Source organism: Mytilus trossulus, chromosome 8 (assembly GCF_036588685.1).
Source record: "Mytilus trossulus isolate FHL-02 chromosome 8, PNRI_Mtr1.1.1.hap1, whole genome shotgun sequence".
Taxonomy (NCBI): domain Eukaryota; kingdom Metazoa; phylum Mollusca; class Bivalvia; order Mytilida; family Mytilidae; genus Mytilus; species Mytilus trossulus.
In genome coordinates, this window is record NC_086380.1 from 31,569,513 (window position 1) to 31,593,473 (window position 23,961).

Genomic DNA, 23,961 nt, shown 5'->3' on the forward strand with positions numbered 1-23,961 from the left:
ACAATATTTTCATATCTCCCTGTTTCAATTCTAAGGGGAGCAACACCACATCTAAATTTGGCGAAAGCACTTCTGTGACTGAAGGGTAAAGCTATTTTGCAGTATTCCTCTGGTTCAAAATTTTCCTTAAACAGTCTGTAAGTTCGTAGCTTATTGCCACCTCTACCCGATATAGATTTATCACAATGCAAAACAGCATGCCAATTATCGACATGTTTTCTATGTAATTTTGACATAAAAATTTTTATAACATAGTTAGTGTCCATATTTTCAGGACACGATAAATGACTTAAATTTAGTTCACAGAAGGTTTTCTTTACTACAAAATTCCAGTTTTTAACACACTTATGCTTAATACTCATACTATCAGCCCACTTGTGAACTTTCGCATTTAAACGGTTTGAGCTCATGTTATTTAATCTACACCACAAACGAATAATACTTTTCCACTGCTTATCAAAAATAGGTGTTATACCTAAGTCTCCAGTAACTGCAGCATTTGGTGCATATTTTCCTACACCGAGAAAAAATCTACAAGCCCTATTATGAATGGAGTTAATACAAGAATATGATTTTACACCCCATATACCTGCTCCATATTTTATTATAGGACAAACTAAACTTTCATATAATTTTACAAATACATCGAAACAAACACCACCTAAAAGTTTACACTTGGCTATTACCAACCCTAAAGCCCTATTTGCTATTTGACACGACCAGGTATTCAAGCGATTTCCTGTCGGGCCTGCAAGTTCATGCATCGTTTCACTTCTGTAGGTATTGATCAGTGTACACGGCCGATAACTTATAACTTTCCATTTTGAACTATCAGGTGCATGTATAATATACATCTCTGTCTTGCGTGTCCGAAAGTGATATAATATACTAGTCAGTACTTAGCTCATACGCTTGTTTATAAATAAAATTTCTGGTGAAAAGAATATTATTTATAAAAAAAAAAAATTATACCAAAAAAAAAATAAAAAAAATTGAAGATATACAAATATACGTATTTTTTCCAAGGGTTAATTTGGGGAAAATCAGAGACATATAATTGTCTCTGGGACAATGTAATATTTACTCGTTGTCAATAGTAAAGGACATAGTTGGATCATTCCAGAAATGTTGATTAAAAAAATGTGCGCACTTGTCGACGATTCGTTTATACGCCCGGATAGAAAGTTACGGAACTACAGCGCAATTTAAAATATATACATGTATACATTGAACATAAGAAAGAAACATACATTTTGTGCAAATTGGGGTAAAAGTTTTGTAAATAGACTAGTCCACGTATACCAACAGTATGTAATCATCCAATTCGATAGACTATTGTATACCAACAGAAGAAGAAGAAGAAGAGGACCAATTTGATTTAAATACAGGTCGATCTATAACTTGCTTTGGTTCATCGAAGTTATGAACATAGTAAAATCACAGATTTATATATCAATTAGATTGTTCTCGAATAAAGAAAGAAATTCGTCATCACCACAACTGTTCCGACATATGCAACTGGACGTACACTAATAATCCCCGAGGGATGTGAATATTTTCTAGGAAAGCTATTGAGTATTAAAGTTTCAAATCATTTTCGGGATTTATTTTCTTTCTTGATATTCAATTACAGCAAATTTAAAGAATAAACTGCTTGTCAGATATTTGTCCGCTTTAGGGGTATTCTTGCCAGTTGAACAGACTTATAATTACATTCAAAAATAGGGAAAGATGACATTAAATTCGTTGTCTTTTGTTTTTAAACATCTTTGGTCAAATAGTTATTAAAAGTATTATACGTTGTGAGACGAAGACTACTTTAATAAGGACGTCCCCGATTATGATTAAATTTGGTTGACGTTTTTCACACTTGATAAAGAATATCTATTCGTAATTTTTCGATTCCATTCCAAGAAGACCTTAAATTTGCTGTCAATGTTTTAAGACTTCTCAAGTACAAAAGTATTTTTTTCTTTATTGGTTCATATTATATTCCGCTTCGGTAGAGTTGTCTTCAGTGAGTTCCAGTTATTAATTTGAACGTGGCTTTTAAAAAGTCTAAATCTAAGTGTTCTCATTCATTTATTTGCCTAATAGGCAAATAAATGAATGAGAACATTTAGATTAAATAAAGACAAATAAAAATACTTTGGTAAAGCTATTTATAATTTCTAAGTTCTCCTTTTTATTACATTTAGACATCAATCAAGGACAAAAGGTGTAAATCATTTCAATCGGACATATGAATTAAGTTTCCCGTCTTTAACCAAAAATTGTGTATTTCTTAGTAAATTAACTTATTTGAATTCAAATAAATAATAGCACCTTGAACATAATTAAATAATTCCACGGCGATCAATTTTTATTTGTCACCAACTTGAATATATATTTTAAATATGTGTATTGGATGCTCCCCTTGTCTTATAATTCACTGATCCGAATAGACAGTCACACCTGGTAAGGTGTGCCCGAGAGGCGTGGTTAAATACCGAAGTGCAAATAACAATTTACCTTTCAACAAGCCATCTACGAGTATTGCTACAGAACCGTGAATACACACATCGTATCAAACAAGTCATAGCAGAGATAGGTCAATAAGAGTGCACCAACATATTGTCTTTACAGATTATTGTACTTTACTTTGTTCACCTTATCAGTCCGAAAATACATTAATTAAAAATCAATTTATAACTTTTTGTGTTGTCTACAAAAATAATTCGAATATATACGTTTAACATAGAAAATTTATCTCATGAATATGTACAATTGAACGTATGTGCGTTTTATCTTCTTATTATCGGATGGTTATTAGATAAAGCATAAGTCATCGGCGCGCTTACGATTACGTTAAAATATGATTAAAAACAAAGACTTTTAATGATTGTTTTTTAAATCCCGGCATGCAAAAACCAGGAGAAAACGTCACGACCTACAGGAAGTAGTTAATATTTTTTCATTAAATATTGAATTTCTCCTTTATTACTGCACATATAGCGATAAAACTTTGTGAATATATATATTATGTCATAATGAACATATTTAAACCATAAGTAAAAAATCGTGAATTTTCCCTTTAACACCTTAGCTAGATAGTAATATGCATTGTGTGTGTTCAGTTCTTTTAAGGAAGAGAATTTCAACATTTAAAGTAAAACTAAGGTAATTCATTTGATCGACACCAATACAAGTTTTACACTTCTGTAAAAAAATTAAAAAAATTATAAAATGCAGCTCATATTGTATTTAATGAAAACTTTTGACCTCTTTATGTTAGCCCATTAATAAAAAGTAAGAAGAAGCGTGATTGTAGTATTACAGATTTTGCTCTGATTAATCTAATAAGGAAAATGCAGTTCATATTCTCTCACTTGTTATGACTCTCCAAATACTGTGATATATATTTTTATGCCTTTACTTATAAGTACATAAATATATTTGTAAGTATTTTAAACTCAATATTTACATAGTCTTAAGTGGAAGAAATCTCATTATATTTTTCAGGCTCACAGAATTTGCATGTTTCCTCACAAGCTTTATTAATACACGTGTCATTCTCAAAATAGTTATACATCTGTCAAACGTAACAATTGATTGTTTGCAGTGTAGACATTATTTTGAATGATATCAAATCCTGCAGATTTCACCATGAAATTGGAAAAGACTGCATTATAGGAAGAATAGCATTATTTAAAAAAAAAAAGGTATTTATACTTGTTTACATATTGAAACAACATTTATTAACGTCCATTATCACAAAAACCTTCTTTTGTACCTTTTCTTACTGTATATGATGATACATGTAACAATGAAATCTAAATTGGAAAGAAAGTAATTATTTCTATTAGACTTAAAGTGCATTATTGAATTTTTTTTATTACATGTATTTGATATACTTTGTTTGCCAAAATAAATTTGATAATTGTGTTTTTTATCTATTAAATTTTCAATGAAAGGGTCATATTTAATTGTTTTTAAAATCTGTGATACTTTAAATTCAAGATCAACATGTCTAAATCTATACGAAAAAGTTTCAAAAATGTTTTTTTTTAAACTATTTTGACAACCAAGTTGCAAGGGAAGGTACAAAGTAAATGGACTTGTACAAAAGAAACAATATTCTACCTGGTACAAACTAAATTGATGAAAATAAAAGATAGACTTTCATTTTGTTAAAAAGATATTTTTTATACAGATGTGAAAACTATAAATAGATCATGCCAGACTTCACCAGCACTATATCCTACACAAACACGAGGATCCAGAACAGAAGCTGTGCATTACTTAAATTTAAGTTGGAAGTCATCACTCAATGATATTGTAAAACTCATCTGTAATGGGAACATAAAGAAAGCGGTAAAAAACTTATTACAACACCAAAACAAGGATATCAGACAAAAGACAATAGACAGTGTGATGTCTGTGATAAAAGAAGAGGCTATAGGTTATGCTAAAAAACCTGAGTCTCATATAAGAACAACTATTAATAATATTGAGAGTTTTGATATAAAAACACTAGCACATGAGCTAAAAACCCAGAACCCAGTGTTATGGTCACTGATGTCTGCTGCATCAGCTAATGGACCAAATGTAAAGAGTGAGAGCAGGGTTGTTACAGCTATGTCAATAATCTTCAAGAATAGATTGCCGACCATGAATGCATTACAACGAAATCTGGGGATAATCTTGTATAACAATCATTTGCAGAAAGATGCATTTCACATTCTTTGTAAAATTGGAATTACTACATCTTATTCCACTATGAATAAAGACCTTCATAGAATTAAAAATTTTGCTGATCAAGCAGTTCAGCGCATGAAAATATCACTACAAGATAATGGTTGTCAAAATACAGCTGCACAAAATGATCATTCATACACCAAAATTGAGAACAATACTCCCACCAGCATGAATGATCATTCCTATTCCATGAATACTCCTGAATGTGCAAACAAACCTCATGACAATTTGAGTCCTGCCTATAGGTTTAACCTTGATAATCTAGATTTCCATGTCAAAGTAAGGGATATGACGCAAGATCACCAGAATATGCTTAAGCATTATGTCCAATTAATGGCTGTAAAGGACAGAGTCAACTGTGAGCATCTCCCTGATGACTTACAAATAGGGAATCTCGTAGATGTAACAAATAATGAGTTTTTACCAAATGCAGATGACATATCAGGTTTACGGGAGGATATAATAAATCTTACAGCTACCTTGCTTGTCAACCATCTGAAATGCTTCAAAGTATTTGAGGGAACAATCGACCAACATCCTCAACATACTTTCTCTAAAGAAATGAAAGAAAAGTCATGCGTGGTAAATTATTTTATTTATTGTCTAAAGAAGTAGCCATCTATTGATCATGATCACATATACACTTATAAATATTATATTAGAAAATTTTACTTCTCAAATAACTATTGTTTATTTTTGGTCTAGCCTACAACAAAAGTATGTTACAACTTACATGCATTTGTATTTATGTTTCAGACCATATGAGTATTTGGACCATACGTGTATGGTCATGACCATATGCGTATACTCATATGGTCCGACCTAAGCCTATGGTCGGACCATATGAGTATAATTCTCGTTTGGTTATAAACGGGCCGGACCATATGAGTATTTAGACCATATAAGTATTTTTTTGGTAAATCACATTATAAAAGTTTCAATAATACAAAAACTTTATCTAAAAAACACTGTATTATTTTTTTAATTCAAATACTATGAGAAAAAATTAGTTATGCCATAGTAAGTTTTCATCGCTCATTACATTCTTGCATGTAGGCTTGGAGTGACATTTACTTCCATATTGATAATGACCATCGGTATAAATTGTGATTATTATAGTTGTGACAAGTAAAATTAACTGTGACACTTGTAATTTTTATTTAGCTAATCTTTTTACTATAATATAAAGATAAAATTAACTATATGATAGCGTCTTTTTAAAGAACGGTCATTCCATATGAAGAGTTTAGAAGTATTCCAAGTAAACTGTAACAGAGTGTTAATTACCCCGACCATACGCGTACGGTCGGACCATATGAGTATATACCCATATGGTCATGACCATATGCGTATGGTCCAAATAATCATATGGTGCGGAACATTTATACTATCTGATGTTAATGGCTTTATAATTCACAAAAACATTGTTTACAGTTCAGTCACTGTAGAAAAATTCACTAAGCTATAATACAATCTATATTTGATGTATAGTATAAATATGACTAGCAAAGTGCATCAGTTTTTGTCTTTGACCTTATTTTTATGGATCATTCATAATGTTGAACCTTCAGTTTAATGACTGTCACTATAATTCAATCTTTAAAAGCAAATGCCATACAATTCAACATTTGAAATCTTGTTTGGTAACTATAATAGATTATATTTTTGGTTATAGAGGTTTAAAAAAAGGAAGCAACCTATCAAGTCATCACAACAAATAAAAAGCAGATATTAACTTGAAAAAAAGATTTATATCTCTCGCAACAAAGTAGGGTATAATGGTGTTTTTTTTGTCAGTGTGTCTCATTGTCAGACATTGTCACCCAAACTGCTGTGAAACCAAGGAAAATAATTAGGATACTTTTAACATAAGTAGGACATACTATGTAGATGTGCATATCATCACAAAAATAGGATATTATGAAAACTTTTTTTTCTATGAGTTATGCCCTTTCAAATTGGAAAAATGTACAGACAACAAATACATTGTAGTTGATGAGGACTTTATTAATTTTGTAGATGCACATGTGAAATGAAAAATAATGATATAAGACCTGCATTTTTTTCAAAATCCAATGACTGAGTTCATTAACATGAATTGACTTTGGAAAAAAGAAATACAATGTATAATTTTATTTCAGGTTCCGTTAGGGATTTTACCACTGAATGAAAATAAAACAAGCGAGATGATTGAGGTACTTAAGTATCTACATAAGTTTGTGCCTGGACACAGGGAGGAAGAAGAGATAATGAATGAAGAGATAAGGTAAATACATTACATTTGCCTATATACACATTCCTTTGTACACAGAAACATAATTTTTAGCAGAAGTATATACCCCTGTTCGAAATTTATAAATCCATTGAGAAAATAAATATGGGGTAAAACCTAAAACAACATTGTGTTCCATATTGATAATAAACGATATGGTGATATGAGGTTCATATTGCTTTCTTTGACTTAAAATTTAATGAAAAGGGTTATCAATTAAACATGAACTATAAAGTTTTTACAGATTAAATCTCCCTATAATTTCAATCATTAATTTCACAGTAAAGTTTCTATTAATAATCTATTAAAGTTTTCACAATTAAGAAAAACGAGTAGGGGCAATAAGGTTCTTATTCGGGCCAAAAATTAGTTCAAATTTTAAATTTATCATACATATTCTTATATAACTGAATACTTGACTAATTTGACATTGAACAAGTTACAATGGCAACAAGTCATGACTTAATTTACATATTTGTTTTAATTTCCTGATTTTCATTGGTTTTTTTTAATCAAATTTTATTTTCTTAGGCCAAAACTAGGTCTTAATGCCCCTACTCCTTTAAATATTTAGTCTAAATACCCATTTCTAAAGGGCAATTACGAATATAATCTTCAATAATAAAAGAATGTTTATAGGTCATGCTGACTTAATTGTAGATTTTGTCTTGCAGATCATTTTTACTCATATGATATATTTATAGCCATTTAGGCCTGAAGGTTACACTCAAAATTGATGGACTGCATAGATAATTTTAAACTACAAAGATTTGTTATGTTTTAACTAAGTAAGACATTTTTATATAGGGATGATACAAGTGCTGGAATGAGAACTATACCATGTGGAGGTGACCAGCTTAGTGTCGAGCGTATAAGGTCAGCACATTCAGCCAGATTTGATGGTGACACACCTGAGGAAAGATTGGAAGGAGTCATTGCCATGGTGGAAGACTTTCATGAAAAAATGAATTTTTTACAAGTAAGTACCATTAAGACATGTCCTTTTTAATACCAATCTTTATGAAAAAATTCTTTGCTTAAACTGTAAGCATTTGATTGCTCCTCTATGAAAATTATTTTATTAAAGAAAGCTAAGATGCATAAGCAGTAAACCATTTGAAAAGTATTTCTTATAAATTTTAATGAGATATTGTACATTTTTGTTTTAAATCTTAGAATTAGAATTGCTATGTTAGAAAGAGCACCTGTTGAAGAGAATGCACTACCAATATCTAAATATTAAATACATTGGCATCTGCAAAAATAAAATTAACGGTACCAATTTTATTGCACTAGATGCAAGACCTGTTTAATTCAAAGGAATTATGTGGGTTATAAGTAAAAGACAACACAATAATATAAATTCTGAATTTAAAGACATGGTCAACATATCAATAGACAAGTGTGTATACCCTATAAATCAAGACAAGGTAGAAGCAACAGATGCTTTTGAAAGAAACTACTTTGTAAAAAAAAAAAATTAAAAAAACATTATACATAAAAAAAATTGTGAGTTTGAACCCCACTCGTGCAAGTGCACTTGTGGCTACAATTGTAATCGACTAGCAGTTTCATGTTTTCTACCAATGGTTAGTGGTTTTCTATGTGTACTCTGGCTTCCTCCACCAATAAAAACTGGACGTAAGGAAATAGCTTAATTGCAGTTCTTAAAAGGGCCGTTTGACCAAAGATCAAATCAATCTAAGTATGTTTTAATAGCTGCTTTTAACCAAAAGCTTAGTAAGGTCAAGCCTGAGTTAAGTCATTTTGTTTTTATTTGAAGTATCATTATGATAATATATTTAAGAATTCTCATTTACACTCAACTAATTTTTACCAATATACATTTATTTTATTAGGTAATTATGGACAGATTTTATGCAACTTCAAGTGCACGGGAGCAAGGGACTCTATATCAGTTGCGTAATGTTATTAATAGACGAAATGTTGTGAAGACTGTTTCCCAAGATTACCACGCTGACAGTTCTTTTATTGACTTGGTTACAGATTGCCATGTAATAACTGCAGCATGGAACACTTCAATTTAGAAAATGTTAATAGTGCATCTGACAGAATACCAGCAGATATTGAAACTGCTGATGTACCCACAAAAAAAAGGCTTCTTCTCCATCTCACAGCAGAAGTTGTTGACAAATACTTCTTGAATTCATTGAATGAAAGCATTGTGAGGATAGAAGAAAGAGATGACAAAGATAGGCAAAATGATGACAAAGTTTTATACTACGCCACTAATTTGACAAAATTAGGCCTACTACGCAAACTATCTGTGATGGCAACAAAATATGGTGATGGGTTGAGAGCAATGCGCCACTGGAAATATGCCTTTTTAGTATACCATCAATCTAAAAAGACAAAATATAGATTAGAGTCATTTTTGTTGCTGGCAGGCATTAATGCTCTCTTTACTCCAAGACAGCGACATCAGATTGTTTTCAATAGGTTTGTAAACTTAAAAGGAGGGGAAGGCAACAATCTGGATGGTGACTATGTCATGGAACTTCTTAACAGATATGCGAAGTCTAGAGTCAAACTATTAGGTCCAAATCAGTCAGGTGAAGTGATAAACAGAATAGGCAAAACAATGATGACATGTCACAACATCCAAGAAAAATTAGAAAACAGTTTGAATGTGTCACCATCATCAGGTTTCCACAAAAAACAGGATTTAGAAAAAGATAGAGCTTCAATCATTAAACATTTAAAAGAAGGCAAGGTTTTTTCAAACATTTTGGGTAGATGCCATAACAGTTTTCAAAAGGAAAAAAGTGACTTATTTGCTGATATAGATATCAAAGAGTTCCATGCATACATTCATGACAAGAAAAAAATGTATTCGAACAGGAAAATTGCATTTTAGCTAGACATAAAAGAACAATAAAAAGTCAAAATATTGAATTGTAAAAATATCTATTTCCAATGCAACGTTTTAAATAATTCAACAATTTTATTACAAATAATATACAAGATTTAAATATGTGTTTATAATTTATGCAAGTTGTTGTACATCATTATGCCTTTATATAACAGAATCAAAACCTATAGATATATTACATTGTAATTAAAGATACATTTTTGATCCAAATTTTTGTTAATAAAATTTATTTTGAAAAGGCCTGGTTGTATTTCAGGAATAATTTTTGTTTGATGACTGTAAGATGAATTTTTCATGCAACATTATTGATACTACATTTTTTATCCTAATTTCTTTTAAGAAGTGTGCACACTAGCTATTTTTCATACTGTTGATTCAAATAGGAATATAACTTCACATGATATTTTTTTATGTGATTTGGTTTGTTGAACATTTTTATCTCTTCAATAAACATACCTAACAATTTTGATTCATACAATAAACACAAGCAGGTTATTTCTTGAGGAAGTATTTGATGTTCAGTAATATATTTATAAGAATTTTTCAAAGAGCCATTATCAGGGTTTATAAAATCGTATCCTTTTTCATATCCAAAATAGCATATTTTTTTTAGATTTGATTCCTTGTTATCTTAGTTGAAAACTAAATCTTTAGTTCTTCAAATATAAAATTAATATAGTAATAACAAAATGCAAAACTCCGATGTATGAGTTTATTGAACATTACAATTCAATTCATTAAGATTTGCATACTTGTAATCTGTAATGTGATAGGAATAGTATATACAATTTACCTTTTATAGTTTATATTACCATTGATAATTCATGTGGGGTATTGAAGACATTTTTATAAGAGTTTGAAAAATGTGGATGACAATTTTTTTATGAATTAATAGTACTCTGTAAATTTGTAATGACTAACACAATTGTCTATAAAAACATTCCATCCTGATATAGTATAGTACAAACAATGGTTGATTCATGTGAGGTATTTAAGAGAGTGAAAATGTAGATAAAAAAATTGTTTATTAATATATAGCACTCTGAAAATTGATGACTGCTATATGATATGTACAAACACAATTGTATAAGAAAACAGTGCTTTTTTCAATTTTTATAGTCCCTTAAACAGCACTAACTTCCATGATTCTAGTAAAATAAAATAACAAGTTTTATAACAAATTGTCTAAGATCAATAATAATTTACATTTATGTAATACTTTTCTAATGAATACATCAAATTTATTTTTTAATTGAAATTAAACAGTTCAGATTTACAAAACATTTAGTATATGTATATGTGCATATACTGTCTAAAGAAATTTTTCTTATTTACAACAACTGTTTTTCTTTAAAATTCTGCTTAGTAATACAACTTAAACATTTCAACAGTTAATTTTATTGTCAATTTGTACATTTTATCGTTAATCCTAACAGTTTATATTTTTAATGTTAATTCATATTCACACAAACAAAATCATAGTCCAGAAAAAATAAAATAAAAAGTACAATGACATTAATATTTTAATATGGACTTCATTAGCTCAAATATCAACTAGCCCTATATATAGCAGTTCATTATCATACAATTCATTTGCATACAATCTTCATCTAATATTTTGCCTCATAAGAATTATTAAAAAATCATTATATTCATATAAATCCTTGAATTATAAAATGCACTGTAAATTAAATAATGTTTTTGTTCTATATACCATCACCTTCTGATCTGTGAAAGGACAAGGTTAACAAAGAAAAAACTAAATAGCAACTTTATCATAAAATATCTTCAACTCTTAAGTCAGCACATTTTTAGATAAATTCATAATTTGATTTGTTTAAATTTTTGTAAGTAAAAGCTTTCAGAGAACCTTGGTACCAAAAAGGTGTCTAAACAATTTCTGAATCATAGGTGGTTGTCAAAATAGATTACGGTAAAATATTTTACAAATTATATAACAATTGAACCAAAATTGACTTTACAACACAAATAATGCATGATAAAAATGATTAAGGGGTTATTACTTTGTTATTTATAATGTGAGGTGCTAACAGGTAGAATCTTTAATAAATTTGTACAAAATTTCATTCTAAATACTGGCTTTTGGTCATAAACTTGCTTCTGTCCCATTTTTGAAGAAATCAAGGATAGTTTAAGATAGTTAAAATTTTAAAAACCTTATAAACCACAGAGTGAATATTTTTGGACGTCACAGTTAACAGAGACTGCCAACACTAGCTTTTGCAACAACTTATAGAAGAAAGTAGTTCTCTTTTTCTTTTGTGTTGTATTTAAATTGCTTTAAATTTTTGATTTTGATACAGTATCATCATGAAAATGTGAAGGAACAGTAGGGAAAGTTTAATGAGACAGCAAATTGACATCACAAATAACTAATACAGATACTAAATGACCAGGTTGATAAGAATGTTTGTTAATCATATATAATATACAATTAAATATTTGTAACTGTAATGGATGATGCACAAAGTAAACAGATTAAAAAACTTGTTTAAAGAACATTATTAATAATAGTTAGAACAGTATCTGTCAATGTTTGATCATATATGAAAACCTGATATATATCACTAAAATCATATATATAGTGCACATTATTTACAATTTCTAGAATAGTTTTCTCACTAAGACCAGTAATGACATCACTGTTAATTAATGTACAATCATAATTTGAAATCATATCATAAAGTAATTCATTAAGAGCACTTTTTATTTTGTCACGCTGCTCTGTTGTAACATTTCTGTATTGTTTATCAGATTCATCGCACATGGAGGCCATTGCATGGTCCTCTTTATCTAAAATAAACCCAAATGAGTTTATATTACAATCAGAGCACGAACATAATTTAGAACAAATATCACAACATTGATGAATAGTTTTATCAGTTTTGGACTCCTCAGGAGTAAAATACATAATAAGGAAGTGCCTTCTACACAATTTAAGTTTACAATAGTCATGCATAGGTACATTAGTAGCTGATATCGATATATTCATGTTATGATAATACACAATGGAGAATGCAGCATTACCATCTCTACCTGCCCTACCACTCTCCTGCATAAAACCATTTAGACTTCTAGGTGCTCCCCAATGAATCACATATCGGATATCTGAAACATTGATGCCCATTCCAAATGCTGTTGTGGCTATAATTACCCTTGTTTTACAATCTAATTTAAAAAAATTATCCAAGATATTTCTCTTGTTTTTGTCCATTGTGGCATGGTGAAACATACCGAATAAACAATTTTTAGAGGATGGTTGTCCACAATATGAATGGTCAGTACCAAGCTTATCTAAAAATAGTGCGTAAATTTGGGAACAAGCTTTAATATTTCGGCAGTATATAATTGTCTTTGGTGTATTAACTCCTTTCAGTTGAATTACTGAGATTAGCCAAGTAAAAGTTTGGGTCAATGAATATGGAGCCTCTTGGCAAAAGTAGAAAATATTGCTTCTGTCACATGAAGAGAGCACTAATTTGTAGTCTTGCATTTGTAAATAGCGTGCAATTTCTTTTCTGGATTGCTGTGTGGCAGTTGCTGTCAGGGCAAGCATAACTGCATTTGGTAAAATGCTTCGAAGTTCTCCAAGTCTGGAATAGTCTTTCCTGAATTCTTTACCCCTGTTAAATAATTATATATATATGAATACATATTAAAGTTGAATTTTTAATTTCGCTTTCATTAGCTGTATTATACATTTATTATACAAGTGATATGAAAATATTAATCCAGATTATTGCAGACTGTATAAGTAATTGGTTTTTAATTTGATCAAATTATTAATTTTTGTTTATGTACATGCCACTAAGATTGTAAATACAGTTATGTCATGTGTATGTATAATATACTTTTACAGATTATAATACATTGTACACCTTATTGCTATTTATTTTACAATCCTGGAAAAAAAGGGCATTTATACAACTTCTTGTTTGGGTCATGCGGCCGAAAATAGAGGTCATTAGAAGAGAGGTGAGGGAGGAAAAACTTTAGAAAACAATCATCAAGAAACTTTAATATAGTATGATCCACTTTTTTAGAAATTAAAATTGAAGTAAAAAAATATTTTGTTTGAAGTATTTACTGTAGTTTTAACAGGTCTCATTAAAAAGTATCATGCTTGATGAATTGTTTAACAAGCATCCCAGATAGCTTCAACTGGATGAAAAAGTTGTGTAATTTTAGAACTTATCTGGAATGGAATAAATAGTGATTAGGTGTATTATTTTAGAGGAAGAAAAATGATTATTGAATGATGGTACTTTGTTTTTGAAAATATTGTTGATACATGTATATGTAAAAGGTATCAGTTAATTTTGTCTTCTGAATTTAAAAACTTCAGAAGACAAATCTAATAATATAACAATGGTGCATATCAAATGCCTTTTATACATAATTCTAAAGCATTTGTATAAGGTTAAATGTATGTTTCTTTTGCTTTGGTTTGTGCTGTCACATTAATGCATACATCACATCTTTTTTTAATCACATCTGTTTTTTCAGTTTATTTTGAAAAGAAAATTAACCGTCCAAGGAAATTTTAGTACATGAATTACATAAAGAAAACATAAAATTTTTGAAAAGAATTATATTTTAGCCGATATACTAAGACTATTTTCATTGCATGAAAGCATTTAATCTTTTGCTGTCATACGTAAATGTAGGTCATGTAAGTGAAGAATGTTACTCGTTAAAAAAGATATTTATTCTGCAAAATTGACATTAACCTGTCAAAAAATGTCCTGTATTATCCAAAGATGTGATTGGAAACATATACATATATCATATATATGCCAATACAAATAATTAACAGTGCCTGGTGAAATTTGATAGCTGAGCTGTTTAAGCTATTAGATGTGTAGGGCCATTTGAAGTTTTTTAATTATGTACATCATTGTTAATTTATTTGTGCATTTCTGTGCACTATTGTATTATAATAAATGTGAATAAATAAATATGTGTCTGGAATCTCATCTGTGTTCTTTCATTTTCAAAATTCCAGTTAAATAAACATATTATTACATGATTACAGAATTGTATTTTAAAAGTGTTAAATTGTATCCAAAGATGAATGCTGCAAATTAATGTGATAAGCAAGTGCATGTGAATAAAACTATTAAACCCTGATCTATTTCTGTCTTCTATCCATCCATTAAAAAACCAATACAGACACAGGATTCTGTTATGATGATTAATTTGCAACTCAGTGGGTTATGTAAAGGAATATGAATATAGTTCACACATATTCACAGTACATAAAATCATGAGTTAAGTGTTTTGCTTTCCAATGTAAGCTTCTGTCTGGATTTGCTTTAATATTTGATCGAAAAATAAAACTAGAACAAATAAATTAAAACATTGAAAGCCAATGTTAACGTGCATGATCTAATTGTAAACATACAATATTAATGTTCAAGTCAATTAACATTTTCAAATTTAAACAAAGCAACACACAAAATCTCTTAGACAATACAAGATCCACTGTACCTGCACCTTTATATCAGTAATGGACAAAAATATATTGTCAAATCCCATACATATTGTTCCTCTGTTCAAGGGCACTAATGCTAATGTGTATTTGAATTATTCATGTATATATATATATATATTTAATGTACGTCTGAGTCAGTGACAACTCTACAACAGATTTATCCATCGGATCGCCATCAATGATGGTGATACATGGATGTGTACATTGTGTATATACAACTCGTCTAAACATCAACCCAACATTGAAACTATAACTTATGTAAAAAGTTGTTTTTCAAAAAAAAAAAAAAAATTTAGTAATAAGACATGAAAGACCATGCTGATTTTAATTTCATAACATTTGAGGAGAAATGTGTATGTCACTTCAATTTCAAGTTATATTCAATACTTCTAGTGGGCATTTCCACAAATTTCAATCTTTTCTTAAAAATATGACAATTATGAGAGAGTGAAATGAAAATTCATTACTTTTAAGGAATATGAGTCTTTTTTATGACATAATAATTTTCACCATAATACAACATGTAGCTTGTAAATTGAGAGAAAGGATCCATGAAAACTTATTGATCATTTTGATGTGCTTTTTTCTAGCTAATTGACATTTTAGGAATTCGGAGATAACTGTGTTGTATTTTAAGCTTGGCCTTCTTAAAACGTAGATTTTACTGTCGCAAATTGATTTTACCTAGCGATGCGGAGCGGAGATAGGTAAAACGGATATTTGCGACAGTAAAATTAAGTTTTACGAAGGCCAAGCTTGAAATACAATACAGTTATCTCCATTCTAATGCCACATATTAAAATAAATGTCATTTAATAAATATTTTGGCTTAAAAATGGCATAAATGAAAAAGTCCACGAAACTGTTGCATTGTCTTAAGCATCTAAATAATGTGACGTCATGTGTTTACTCTGGATGTCAAACATGACTAAACATATTTTTACTTTTTCGTACGCTTCAGAATGGTTTCATTATAGACTAAATGAAGATTTTGAGGCTCAAAATGTGAATATCTTGTTTATTTTTTGAGAAATTACATATCCCAGAATTCAAAATGGTGGCTTTCTTAGTTACGGACTGGTAGAACGTGGAATCTAACCCCTCAAAATATTTGTCAACGTCCAATGAAAATCATCGTTACAAACTAATTGCATTAGAATGTAAATTTTCATTGACTTTTCTGTTAGAAAATTACATATCTATTACTATAAAAATAAAAAGAATGTGGTGATATTCAAGACTTCTCTCTCACAGAAACCAAAACTCCTGATTAAGATATAAAATTGTACACTAACAAACAAGAAATATAAATTGATATCCAAATGTCCAACTCAAAACCTTATCATGCTTATGGTCTTACTTTGTATCTATAGTTATATTTTGGTATTTCAAAAGAAGGCCATGATTTAAATATGGGAAATAATTAATGGTATTAAGATCGCATTATTAGATTTATTTATTTTTTGAAAATATAAATTATATGCTAATCATGCTAATAGGAACTGTGTTCATTCTTTAAATTCAGAATATTTTTAGCTTTCCAGTTATGCAAATACAACTAAACAAAGCATAAAATAATACTAGTAGAAAAAAATTTGGGCCACTAAATGTACATATACATCTTCATGTGTAGTAGATTAAGCCTAAATGCCTAAAGGCACATGTGTGGAAAAATTAACCCTCTCAACTAACTTTTGTGTAGTATATTTAGCATGAATAGTAACTGTGCAGAATTGTGTGTAAAAACATGTGACTCAACTGAAAAAATCATTACTACAAACTGACAAAGTAAATTGCCTTTTCCCTTAGAAAATAAAAACCATTACATGCATTAACAAAACATGTTTAAATTTTTTCTCCAAAACTGCATTACTCGCAATTCAAATTTAAAAAAAAAATGCATAAATGTGAAAGTTGGTAGAAGTATGTAGTAATGAAATTATAATTGATGTTTATATTTAAAAAAATACAGACCATTCTTCAACACAGTGAGCTTCATCTATAACCACAGCAGAAAGGCATTTCTGGTACACTGGTAGTGAAAGTGTTTCCCTCCAAACTCCCGAAAACAAACTCTCAGGACTCATGAGAAGTATGGGTATTAATCCATCACAAACTTTTTTACAAATCTCTTTAAACGAAAACAAATATAATATAAAATATCATGAGTATATGGTATATACATTTCAACATTTCATACGACTGGTGCCACATGTGGAGCAGGATCTGCTTACCCTTCCGGAGCACCTGAGATCACCCCTAGTTTTTGGTGGGGTTCGTGTTATTTGTTGTTTAGTTTTCTATGTTGTGTCATGTGTACTATTGTTTGTCTGTTTGTCTTTTTCATTTTTAGCCTTGGCGTTGTCAGTTTGTTTTAGATTTAGAAGTTTGACTGTCCCTTTGGTATCTTTTGTCCCTCTTTTTCATTTTAGACATGTTTATATTTATTTTGTTTGGGCTTGACTTGTATCATGTTTTCCAACCTGTTTATACAATCTATTCATACTTATATAACTCTTGGAAATTCAAGAAACTATCCTAAATTGAGATAAATTAAATGGCCTTCCAAATACTTTGCTATCACTAACATCTATGAAGGAAATTAACTGTTTAAAAATTATCACATCATGTTGTGAGGAGGTCTCATTGGGGGATTCCGATCCTGAATCCTGCTTACTGTTTTGTCAGATTCCTGTATCCAGCTTACACTATGTACCTAAGCAGTTGTCATGTTTTTGTCATTTCCCGGGTCCCGCAAGACCTCATTTCCTGTTTTTAATGTGTCACGATTACAAAAAATTGGCAATCCCGCGTCACACTTAGACCCCAATGAGACCCACTTGTGATTGACCATCTTGGTCGCAAATTTATTGTTTTCTACTTGGTATGAAATATGTAATATAGAGATCCCTTTTGTTACATTTTATGATAAAATCATTTGTTAATCATCAATGTAACATGAGTTCAATCCCGGAGAAAACAAAAATTTGCAAAAGCAAATTTACAGATATAACATAGTTGTGATGATGTTAAATGAATTAAGCCTGTAATTCAGTGGTTGTCGTTTGTTTATGTGTTACATATTTGTTTTCGTTCATTTTTTTTACTTAAATAAGGCTGTTAGTTTTATCGTTTAAATTGTTTTACATTGTCTTATCCGGGCCTTTTATAGCTGACTATGCAGTATGGGCTTTGCTCATTGTTGAAGGCCGTACGGTGACCTATAGTTGTTAATGTTTGTGTCATTTTGGTCTTTTGTGGATAGTTGTCTCATTGGCAATCATACCACATCTTCTTTTTTTATAATAGAATGAGATGCTTATAAAATTATTTTCTAATAGACATGATAGATAGTGTATTAGTCATATTAGATGTGAAGCTGTAATATGCAGGATATGTAGAAAAAAGATAGCATTTTGTGACATAATGTTAATCAGGATGTAAAAGAAATTTCTGAGGAGAACACTTTATACATATAAATACCTTAAACCTTTTACCTTAAAACAATAATGAGTGATATGAAAATAGTTGTTACATTAATGTATACATGTGTATATAATAAATATTCACAAAAAATTTAAAAAAAACCAACATATATATGAGGGGGGGATAGGAGGGGTCCTGATCCCGAAATCCCGGGCTTAAAAACACGAAATCCTGCGGTCCAGAATTTAAATAAAGTAAATCCTGAAGTCCCGAAGTTTGAAAACAAGAATTTCCCGATCTGACAGGGTCAATCCCGAAATCCAGAGCTTAAAAACACCTGATCCCAGAGTCCCGATAAAGGTCCTATCCCCCCTCATACATGTACATTGTATATCATATATATAGTAAACCGCAATCATGCATCATGTTCAGGTATTGCGGCTAATGAAATATTAATGAATACATCACATTTTTTGGACTAATTAGTTATCATTTACATGATTTAGATACCAGGATTATGATTTAATACTCCTAATACTTGTCTCATCTCAATTAAATGCATCAATGATGCTCGAATCAAAATTTGCAGAATCCAAACATGACCGTTAAACAATGATAAATTGAAGACCCAAAATTCCAAAAAGTTTTCCTAGTACAGCTAAGGTTATAGCTGTAATATGCCGGTCAAAAGGGGGTACTATCATGACAAATAATGGTTAGAAATCTTGCCAAAGGAAGTTGACGGTAATTTTTGATGTATTACAATAAAACCTTTAATTTCTTTAAGACAATAAAAACATGGAACATTTTTGATGAATCACATCAATTTAGTTAAAAAAAGATGGTAAAAAATATAACAATAATCATTTTAGACCTCTGATGAATTGCCATAAAAATTTAACCTATTTGATGCTAACAGTAGCCTAAAAATGACTGTTTGATGCCTGGCGTTAAAGGTCATTACCAGTGGTGGATCCAGGGGAGGGTTTCAGGGGTTGGATTCCCCTTTTCTTAGCGGACAATCAATGTATTTGAATGGGGACATATAGTTGGACCCCCTTTTAAAATGGCTTGATCCGACTCTGATTACTACCCTGTATTAATAGTCATAGTTTTTCCCAAATTGAACAGTTGCAGTCAGTGGGGTGGGGGACTTCCAGCGGTTGGAACCCACCCATGATCAATGCATTTGAATGGGGACATGTAGTATTGTAATGTATTGTTGCTTTGTCCTGGGTTACCCCCGAATCCGGGTCCGTTCGCCCTGATTCACGTTCGCCATACTACGTGTTCGCCCTGATACCTGTTCGCCCAGGGTCCATTCGCCCAGATTTTTATTTTTTTCTATTTGTTGTCCAGTCGGATAATTCTAAGTATTTGAACAAAATATGTTAAAGTTTGTTAACAAATTGACAGAATACTTATATTGCCGCAATCATTTTATAATTTTCTCTTTGATTTACAGAGTAGAATTGGTATGTACAATGTATTTCTCTTTATTGATATTTGTTAACAAAATAATTGTATTCAGTCAATCATGAATGTATGCAGTATAACTGAGACTAGGACTGTCTCCGAGTATAATAATGAACTTGTAAATCCGTTTCATGATTTTTTCAACTTCAATGCCCTGAATATCAATATTTTTTAGTAGGGCGAACGGACTCTCTGGGCGAACGAACTCAGGGCGAACGTACCCAGGGCGAACATGTTATTAGGGCGAACGATCCCGATACCGTTACCCCCCCCCCCCTTTTTTAAAATGGCTGGATCCGCCGTAGTCCAATCTTACTCTGATATCCATTGGCTTTTTTGCCAGACAAGCTGGGGCTATGGTCCCACAGCCCCAGCTTGTGTGGCAAAACAGCCGTTGGATGTCCGAGTTATCTCGGATTAGAAACGCCCCTGGAAGTTGTATCGAAAAAAAATGAATTATACCTTTTTCTAATTTTTCTCCAAGGTACACACTCTCTATTCCCTGTTTGAAAAATTGTTCTTTTTGGTCTCTCATTAGTGCAACCAGAGGAGAGACCAAAAAAACAACTGAATTGTCTATTTTCTTTACTTTCTTGAATAGTTCAGGAAGAATAGAGTAGATCAGAGTCTTCCCATATCCAGTTGGAAGCACCACAAAAACATCGTTACCCTCTAACAAATACGCAATGGCTGATTTTTGGTGTTCCTTAAGTTCAAAATTTAGTTGTATGTTTTCTATGGTTGTGTCTAATAATTAACCCTTAAAATGATGTAACCACCTAGGGTAGGTAATGCATATTCATGACTACGCGATGATTGACAGCTATGTAGATAAAAGAAAGCTTCGTAGTTCCGATCATAATAACAGTCAAAGTATGAAAATAAAGTAAGAGCAGATATACTAATAAAGAAGTAATAATAAGAAAAATAAATGGAAATACATAAATTCTAAATTATAGTGAGGATAAGCAGAGACAATAAACCGCTGCGTAATGAGCGCATGATACGCCCGATCTGTTGTGTGGAAGTTTTATGCAACAAAGCATAAAACGTTTCTGAGAAAGTTTTAAGAAATAACCATTTATGATTTTTGAGACACGGCGGGACATGTGAACCCCCCCCCCCCCCCAAAAAAAATATCACTAAAATAAAATTTTGAGTCATCACAAAAAAGTAAACATCTTTTATTTGCTTTTTTATTAAAATTAATTTAAAAAAGACAAACATCCGGGTATTTTGATAAAACTGTGAGACATTTCTTTCGGCATTTTATTTTAATGCAATCATTCTACTATCAGACTATGGAATGTGTATCCAGTAAAAAATATATGTGTATACATTTTTCGGCACGAAGATCGATTGATTGATTAATTGATGGTTCCAGTGGCAAATATTTCATGCATGTTTATGACGATCATGAAGAATTTGTATGTTAACTATAATCAGAATGTATTTAAAAGATATTAGAAATTAAGAACAAGATGTAAGTATACTAAATCCAGGAGAAGACTAGTCTACCGGGGTATGATGTATTTGAGCTTCTTCTTTGTTTTATTTGGTAAGCTAGATTGAGGTAACGAGCAGGATTCATGAGGTTTTATATAATACGCCTTTATTACGAGCAGTTTATTCTTTATTATAACTATCATGGGAACTGTACGTCTAACACTGTATATATATCTATTATCTGCCCTTGGAAATGAATGGTTGAGTTTTTTTTCTCTCTGCTCGACCTGCCTGATAATTTCAACTTAAACATGGTGAAACAGTGAATTTTTCTGAAACCAACACATAACAAACTTACTTTGATAGTAATGAATAAAGGTAATGAGTGAAAAACAAAATACTCGTAAGCGTGAAAGAGAAATAGAGACAGAAACTTTTAATAGTAAACAAACCACAGGTATAAAAATGGCGGATACTAACATGACGGAGACAGAGAGCTCACTCGAACAAAACCTCGGTGAATACTCTGAGGATCAAACATTCAATAACAAACTTCTAAGTGGCATAGTAGGCATACAACAAACATTAAACAGTCTTATAATAAAATTTGAAAACCAAAATGAAGAAATACATGGTATTAAAAATGACATATACGCCAAAGATGGCATTGAAGACAGACTTCAAGCTGTGGCAACAGAAACTGAAGACCAAACAACTATGATAGCCGAAGTCAGAAATCAAAATACAAAACTGACAACGGAATTAAATCTAATGAAGTCATACGTGGTACATTTAGAAACTAGACTTGATTGTCAACAAAGTCAAATAGCAAATCTGGTTGAACGCAGCATGAGGGAAAATGCTATAGTAATAGGGGTTCATGAACGAAATGACGAAAACGTAATAGCGAAATTAAAATTGATTTTCAAAAATGTTTTGAAAATAACTGAAAATATTAAAATTGACCGAGCCCACAGAATAGGGACCCAGACAAATAAAAACAGCACCCGTCCTATAGTTGTTAAATTCCATGACTACAATGACCGGGAGCATGTCATAAACACTGCACGAACAATAGGCAAACAAAACAAAGAGTTACTAAATGGCATATACATAACTCCACAGTTTCCAGACGATATGCGTGAAAACAGAAAAAGATTAGTACAAAAACAAAAGGAGTACAAAGAAGTAGATGTAGGCACTAAAATAAAAGGAAACAGTTTATTCTTCATCAAAAGTGGATCTAAATATGTGGAAAAAGTGTCAACACCAAAAGCTTTAGCTATTTTTGATGCCAGTAACAAGTCTAAATTTGGTACATTTGAGCAAACTAGTTCTAATGAAGTTAGTGACAATGGTCATACTTATTGTGTCACAGCTACTGTCACCACAACATACGCAGAAGTTCGTGAAGCTGCCCGACAAATAATGCAGGGCCCAGTATCTGCATGTACATACAACACATTGGTATATCGGTTTACAGACAAAGACGGACATACACACGACGGGTACGATGACGACAGAGACTACGGAATTGGATCAAGGATACTTGACTATTTAAAAGAAATAGATGCACACAACATAACTATCATTTCCTCACGTACACCTCCATCTGGTACAGCAAAGATAGGTTCAAGAAAAAACAATATTATCTTGGAGGGAGTAAAATCGGTTCTCCGCAAAATGTAAACAATAAAAACTTTAAACTAATTTACTGCTGTTTGAACTCATCTTGATAGACAATAAACATGCAGTAAAGTATGCTGAATGTCATTTTTTTTCTTCTTTCATGTTTATAATTTGTTAGAAATTATATATTTAGTTTCATGTATTCTCTTTTCAAATCCTATATGTTTACTATTTTCAAAGTATCTTAAGAGTTTCAATTCTCTATTTTATTTTTAAAAAATAGTATTCATTATTCCAGTGAGTTATAAAGAAGCAAATTTCAAATGAATTACCTTAATAGGTAATCTGTAGATAAAACTACTTTTTATGAATTTTAAATTTACATACAACTTTATCCGAAATAATTTCACCATGAATTAAAATAAGTCAATAAAATACATGCAGCGTATATTGTAATTTTATATAACAAAATTTACTCACGGTACCGGCACGCAGACATCATGAAAGTAATCATCTTCCCTGTGTATTACTATATAATCCCGGGAGAAAAAAAAATCCCACTTTTTT

At 30.8% G+C, this 23,961-nt stretch overlaps 2 protein-coding genes and 1 pseudogene across 2 annotated transcripts; 2 read left to right on the forward strand and 1 right to left on the reverse strand.

Annotated features, from left to right (window-relative positions):
* Positions 1-7,949: 7,949 nt before the first annotated feature.
* On the forward strand, positions 7,950-12,256 carry LOC134727580 (uncharacterized; annotated as a pseudogene).
* Positions 12,257-12,414: 158 nt separating this feature from the next.
* LOC134727581 (ATP-dependent DNA helicase RecQ-like) lies at positions 12,415-21,587 on the reverse strand. The gene is made up of 4 exons (XM_063591961.1): positions 21,545-21,587; positions 20,636-21,066; positions 18,901-18,914; positions 12,415-13,546 (listed from the first exon to the last, which is right to left on the reverse strand). Exons 1-4 carry the CDS (start codon positions 21,585-21,587, stop codon positions 12,415-12,417), a joined length of 1,620 nt encoding a protein of 539 aa, XP_063448031.1.
* Positions 21,588-22,230: 643 nt separating this feature from the next.
* On the forward strand, positions 22,231-23,454 carry LOC134727582 (uncharacterized). Its single transcript, XM_063591962.1, has 2 exons — positions 22,231-22,632; positions 22,891-23,454. Exons 1-2 carry the CDS (start codon positions 22,231-22,233, stop codon positions 23,452-23,454), a joined length of 966 nt encoding a protein of 321 aa, XP_063448032.1.
* Positions 23,455-23,961: the final 507 nt, after the last annotated feature.